The sequence below is a fragment of the Giraffa tippelskirchi genome, chromosome 1 (genome assembly GCF_054371585.1).
Source record: "Giraffa tippelskirchi isolate mGirTip1 chromosome 1, T2T-mGirTip1v1.2.pri, whole genome shotgun sequence".
Classification (NCBI taxonomy): domain Eukaryota; kingdom Metazoa; phylum Chordata; class Mammalia; order Artiodactyla; family Giraffidae; genus Giraffa; species Giraffa tippelskirchi.
Window position 1 is genome coordinate 96,305,196 of NC_137275.1, and position 6,769 is coordinate 96,311,964.

Sequence of the window (6,769 nt, forward strand, 5' to 3'; positions counted from 1 at the left end):
TTGTTTGTGTTTTCCTTAGCTCTTTTCTTAAAATAATGTTTATGTGTGATCATTTTTTAGAAGATGTAATTTCAGTGTCACATTTCCAGGAGCGTTTCCTGCTCATCCAAAGAACCTTGTTCATGCTTCAGTAACGTAAATTATAAAGTTAGACTTATGGCTAAACTTTGGATTTGACTTCAAGACTAACCAAAATCTTACCAATATTATTTTCAGTTTATTGCTAGCATTAAGAAAAGTTAGACCTGTTTTGACTAGGGTATTCTGATTGTAAGTAGTTATGAATTTGTGTGAGATATACCTTTTCTAATCAAAATGGCATCATTTAACTTTAGCCTGCATTATGTTGTATTGACTATGAATGTATAAAAAAAAATTCACTTTTATTACAGTCCAGGACCAGAAGATGACTTTGAATCTTGTTTGAGAAATATAAAGTCACAGTATGAAGTTTTTCGAAGTAGTAGTAAGTCTTTTAAAATATGTGGGTACATTTTTTTTTTTAATAAATTTATTTATTTTAGTTGGGGGCTAATTACTTTACAATATTGTAATAGTTTTTGCCATACATTGACATGAATCAGCCATGGGTTTACATGTGTTCCCCTTCCTGGACCCCCCACCCACCTCCCTCCCCATCCCATCCCTCTGGGTCATCCCATTGCCCCGGCCCTGAGCCCTTGTCTCATGCATCGAACATGGAATGGTGTTCTGTTCCACATATGATAATATACATGTTTCAGTGCTATTCTCCCAGAACGTCCCACCCTCACCTTCTCCCTCAGAGTCCATAAAATTGTTCTATGCATCTGTGTCTCTTATTCTGTCTCGCATATAGGGTTATCGTTACCATCTTTCAAATTCCATATATATGCATTAGTATACTGTATTGTTGTTTTTCTTTCTGGCTTACTTCACTCTGTATAATGGGCTCCAGTTTCATCCATCTCGGTAGAACCGATTCAAATGTATTTTTTTTAATGGCTGAGTAATATTCCATTGTGTATATGTACCACAGCTTCCTTATCCATTCGTCTGCTGATGGACATCTAGGTTGCTTCCATGTCCTGGCTATTGTAAACAGTGCTGCGATGAACATTGGGTACATTTTAAGGTTACTTTATGCCACATTAAACAGATAGTTGAAGATCCTGACTCTGTTTTTCTAGAACTTCCTGCCCTTCAATTTGTGTTGCCCAAATAACTAGTTCTTAAATATACAGTTTTATTTTTACTTTTTTAAAGGAGTTGGAGAAACAGAAACAAGCTCAGAGCGATAGAGAACAGATTTGTGGTTGCCAATGGGGAGGAGGGGTGGAGGAGAGATGGGATGGGCATTTAGGACTAGCTATACATAAAATGTGGAAACAGCAAGGCCCTCCTGTCTGCACAGGGAACTATAGTCTATGTCTTATAATAAACCATAATAGAAAAGAATATGAATATATATATGTATAACTAAATCACTTTGCTTTTACAGCAGAAATTAACATGACCTTATAAATCAACTATACTTCAATAAAATAATTTTAAAATAAATAAAAGGAGTTGGAGTAAAGAAAAATCTCATGCTATTTCTATAGTTATATAGAGAGAGTCAGACCCTCCTTTTTCCATTGAGTTCATCATATTTGAAAAATTTGTAATTCATTTGTGTATTTACTGTGCTAGATGACAAAAAAAAGAGTAAATAGAAAGGGGGGAAACCATTTATACTATTTCTAACAGAAGCTTACCAACGTAATGATTTCAATAATTGTTTCTTATGATGTTAAACAGAGTAGTAGTATTTGAAGAGAGATCATTATTGCAAAATAAATGGTTGTAGTAAAGGAGTATTGTGTCACCACATCTAATTGGATTTGGTGTATATTCTAGGACTCTCATCAGATGCCACAGTTTTGACACCAAATACAGAAAGCAGTTGTGATTTAATGACCAAAACTAAATCAACTAGTGGAAATGATGACAGCACATCTTTAGATCTAGAATGGGAAGATGAAGAAGGTAGTTTATGTTTAAATTTTACCTGAAAATTTTTATTTAATTTGTGTTAATTTATAGAAATCTACTTTGTCTACTTTACTTAAACTGAAATGAATGCAAGGTCTTTAAAATTTCTTAGACTCTTATTGTATTAGTGATTATCATTTGTTTGTGAACTGTTTAGAAAGTTGCTTAATTCTTAATGTTTCTTGAGATTTAGAAAGAAAATGTTATTTTTCATTTTAAAGATTTTTGTAATGCAGCTGCTTAACTCAGTAGAAATCACTGCCCCCTTGTGAGCAACTTAATTAACTTCATAATGATGTGTGCTGCAATCCATGGAGTCACAAAGAGTTGGACACAACGGAGTGACTGAACTGAAATAAATAAGCAGTTTGTTAGGTTTTTTGGTAGTACAAAAGCCATAACACAGACATGAATTAGAATTTTACTATGTCTTCCTAGCTGTCGTACTTAAGATAGATTTCTTAATCTCTCGAAGCTGCAGTTCATCATAAAAAGGGAATTATAAAGCTGCTTTGAAGAATGATTATTCACTGTTATATACTGAGGGTCTAAAAAAGCTTGGCACATAATAGGCAGTCAGTAAGTATTTGAACAAATGAAAACATGAATGTTGTGAGTATTAAATGAAATTTATGTAAAACACCCAGCACGTAGTGTGACACATAGCAAGTACTCAAAACTGTAGCTGAAATGTGGATTTTGTTTAAAGCTTTTTCACTAAATAAGGCCCAAGCCTTTATTTTTATTCTAAGAAATGTGTTAGTCACTCAGTCATGTCCGACTCTGCGACCCCATGGACTGTAGCTGTCCAGGCTCCTCTGTCCATGGGATTCTCCAGGCAAGAATACTGGAGTGGGTTGCCATTTCCTTCTCCCATTTTAAGAAATAGGTAATCCAAAAAGGAAGAACCAATTGCAAAATATAGGACTTTAAGAAAAATAATAAACATTAAATATTTCATAGACTTCTGAGATGGAATAGACCTTAGATATCCTTTAGACAAGCCATTAGTTTTATCAGTAGAGAAACTGAATAACTTTAGCAAAGATTGCATTAAGTCGTCTTTTCAACTAAACACCGTTTCTCCAGCCCTATATTTTTATTATTTAGATCCCAATTAGAAAATTTTTAATTTATTTTTATTTTAACATCTTGTTCAATTTGATCTAAATCTTTTCAGGTCTTTTAATTGCTGATTCTGTCATCCTCTCTGTATGCTAGTTAAATTTTTAGATAACATGACTTTCAAGGTTATTATTCACATCATTATAATAGAATTACTAAACTAGACTTCGTAAGGACAGAACTCACTAGAAACCTTATGATGTACAATTCAGCTTCCGTTAGACATAGTATTATTCAGTTAAATACAAATCCTCAAAATTATATTACTTTCCAGCTCCCATTTTTATCATGTCTACAAAGATGATTTAGTTTGCTAGGTTGAGTCTCTGATTTTGGGGGAGTGATAACAGTGATAGATTAAGTATTTTTTTTAATTATTATTATTGTAAGATTGGATTCTTTAAGGTCAGAAAACGAAACTATTGAATGTGTCTAGGGATTACTCTCTTATGATGTCTTTTCCTTGATTTTAATTCTGTTACCAGTGTTGATCCTACACACGCAAATTCAAGTCTCTTTTCTGTCCTCCCTCTCTTCATTCTGCCAAAATGACGGTTTTTTTCTTCCAAGATTTTTGCTACTTTCACTTTACTGATCAGTTTCTTTCTGTTCAGAATTAGATCTAGAACAGTTTCCCCTAGAAATGTCCCTATTTGTTATGCTAGAGTCAGAATAGTAAAAGAGCACAGACTTTGAAGCCCAACGGAATGGAATCACATTCTTGCCCTAGCACCCCCGTAGCTGTGAGACCTCAGGTAAATCACTGTCCTCTTTCTGCCCTACTTTCCTCAGCTTCAGAATGGGGTGTAGTGATCGTGCTGTGTGTATCTTCATAGAGTGGTTGAGGATCAAATCAGTTCGTATGTGTCATTTGCAAACAATGTTAACCGGAACCTAGTAAGTGTATATTGTTATCATTATCATTAGAGTTATTATAACTCTGGGAAATGAAATTGTCATCTAGGTAGGGAAGAAGTTTTTCCCACATACTAGTTTGGCCATATAAGACTAATAGCAATTGAAATCTTCCATCCATTCTGCTTTACTTACAGCTTTTCAGAAGTTTCATCTTATCAGTGTTACATCAAAACCATCCTTTGTTGAGTGCTAATGTTCACTGTAGGGTTAGACTTTAACATTTCCATTAAAAAGTCTTCCATAGGATTGTTTGTTTTTGAGAACTTGATTTAATTTTTAAAGATATTTTTAAGTTTATTTTTGGCTGCACTGCGTCTATTCAAGATGCAGCTACTCTTCGTTGCAGTACTCTTAGTGGCTTCTCTTGTTGCAGGGCACAGGCTCTTGGCATGCAGGCTTCAGTAGTTGTGGCTCATGGGCTTAGTTGCCCCGTGCCATGTGGGATCTTCCTGGACCAAGGATTGAACCCATGTCCCTTGCATTGGCAGGCAGATTCTTGGTTAAGAAGTCCAGGATTGGTTTTTTTAAGTTAATTCACAGTCAAGCCTGATAGTTTCAGTCTTCTAATAAAAAGTTTTTAAATTTTCACTGAGATTTCTAATAACTCTGCCCATATAATAGGAATGAATCGAATGCTTCCAATGAGAGAACGTTCCAAAACAGAGGAAGACATTCTCCGGGCAGCACTTAAGTATAGCTGCAAGAAGACTGGAAGTAATCCTACATCAGCCTCTGATGATTCCAACGGGCTGGAGTGGGAGAATGATTTTGTTAGTGCCGAAATGGATGATAATGGCAATTCCGAGTATTCTGGATTTGTAAATCCTGTATTAGAACTGTCCGATTCTGGTCTAAAGCAGTATGATTCAGATCAACAAAAACGATAGGAAAAAATTGTGTGATCTTGTTTATCAGTTATGACCAAATGTTACAAACCAACTAGAATGTATAAATGGTTGTGCTGAGCCTTTTTGTGAGGGGAGGTAAAAAACTGTTTTGTAAATGCTTATTAGAAAGGAATAGGAATGATAGGCTGTATCTGAACTGCTTCAGAATTAAGTGCAATTTCATCATCTGCCTTCTGCTTTTCAAAAACAATCGAATGGTTCTGTCATGTTACTGATTAAATTTATTTAACTCTTTAGCAATCCTGTTTACTATTCACTGCTTTTCACTTTTTAAAATAGTTTTGTTGATTTTACTTCTTAATCCTAGTTCAGCAGCTACCTGTGGAAATTTTAAGGCATTTTGTGTTAATTCTCAGCAGACATGAAGGGAGCATGAAGAGGGACTGCCAGATAGACAGAATAGTGTTCCCTTTTCCAGCATTATTTATTCCTATGACTTACTTAAATTATGTCATCTAATAGTAAGCACAATTAATTTGAGTAGATAACCCTAAAGAAAGCCTGAAATATCAGTTTCTTCCTACACTTACTGCATATCCTAGTATATCATTGTTGATTCAGTCTGAACAAAGGATATGATACATTAAAATAATCTTTCAGAATTTGGACACTTGAAGTTAGTATCAAAAAATATTCAAGAAAATATATATACCTAGGTTTTTCACTTCCTTTTCTGTGCCACTATAAATGAATGTTGAATTTAGTCAATTGATATATTAAATTTCTAGGTGTCATTTTTTAAAATTCTATATTTCCAGTGAATGGTCTTGAAAGATTTTACATGGAACATATTCTCTGTGCATGGTTTATTAAGAAAGGAAAACCTAAAAAAAGGTAATACGGGTATTTCAAAGTAAATAAAATCCTTTCTGATATGAAAGAATCTCATTGATTTCATTAAGCTTTCCTTTGCCTTGTAATACAAGGTGCTTTAATAGGATAGAACTAAGTAAATCAATATATAACTGCATTTTATGATATACAATTAACTTTTTTTTGCTCTAGAGTTTATGTATCAATTTAAAAGACCAAGGATTTAGGACACTCCCTATTGCTTGTCTTGATTTTGCTGAGGATTGAGTATGATTTTAGTAAGCACACTTTTTCAATTTTTACTTCGTTTTTTTTTTCTCGCAACAATGACAGTGCATGTTCTCAAAAATATAGGAAGGTCCAGATATAAATAGTAACTTAAAGTTCTTGCTGTACTTTAAAAAAAAATCATGTGACCCTTTCAATATTTGAATAGCTGGGCCATGACATCTATAGTTTTGTCTCCTTTTTTTAATCTCAGAAATAAATATGACACTTTAAATATGTAAATATATTAGGTAATGCTGTTATATTTATGTCTAACATAATTTTAAGTTGTAGCTATGTCATTGGAAATATTTTAAAGATAATCTATATTCACATTGCCTGTGTTATGCTTTTTAAAGTTTGTATACATAAGATGTATATTTTTGGTTTGGCATAAGCTACTATTGTAATTTTTCTTGGCATTTTGTTCATAAAGAATTTTTTGAAGGAATGGTGACTTCTCAAAGATTGTGAATAAACACATTTTTACATTTAAAAATAATAAATTATTTGATTATTACTAGTTTTACACCATAAACATGCAACAATTTTGACTCCTGACACAGCTATTTTATTGAAGACAAAAAGGAATGAATCAGTAAAGCAGGATGGAACTAAACTTGAAAATGTTTGTGTTTGAACTGCTAAGAAAAGGATATCAATTTTCTTGCTTTATATGTTTATAGAAAACACTAGAAATAACATTCATTTTTTCAGCAAATATT

At 33.3% G+C, this 6,769-nt stretch overlaps 1 protein-coding gene across 4 annotated transcripts in view; it reads left to right on the plus strand.

Annotated features, from left to right (window-relative positions):
• AP1AR (adaptor related protein complex 1 associated regulatory protein) overlaps positions 1-6,550 on the plus strand; it is a 29,272-nt gene extending 22,722 nt beyond the window's left edge. For all 4 annotated transcript variants that reach the window (XM_081484929.1, XM_081484930.1, XM_081484931.1 and 1 more), the window contains 3 exons: positions 393-466; positions 1,879-2,007; positions 4,678-6,550. In XM_081484929.1, coding sequence (XP_081341055.1) covers positions 393-466; positions 1,879-2,007; positions 4,678-4,943 — 469 coding nt within the window. In that variant the 3' untranslated portion in view covers positions 4,944-6,550. The remainder of the gene's footprint in view (positions 1-392; positions 467-1,878; positions 2,008-4,677) is intronic.
• Positions 6,551-6,769: the final 219 nt, after the last annotated feature.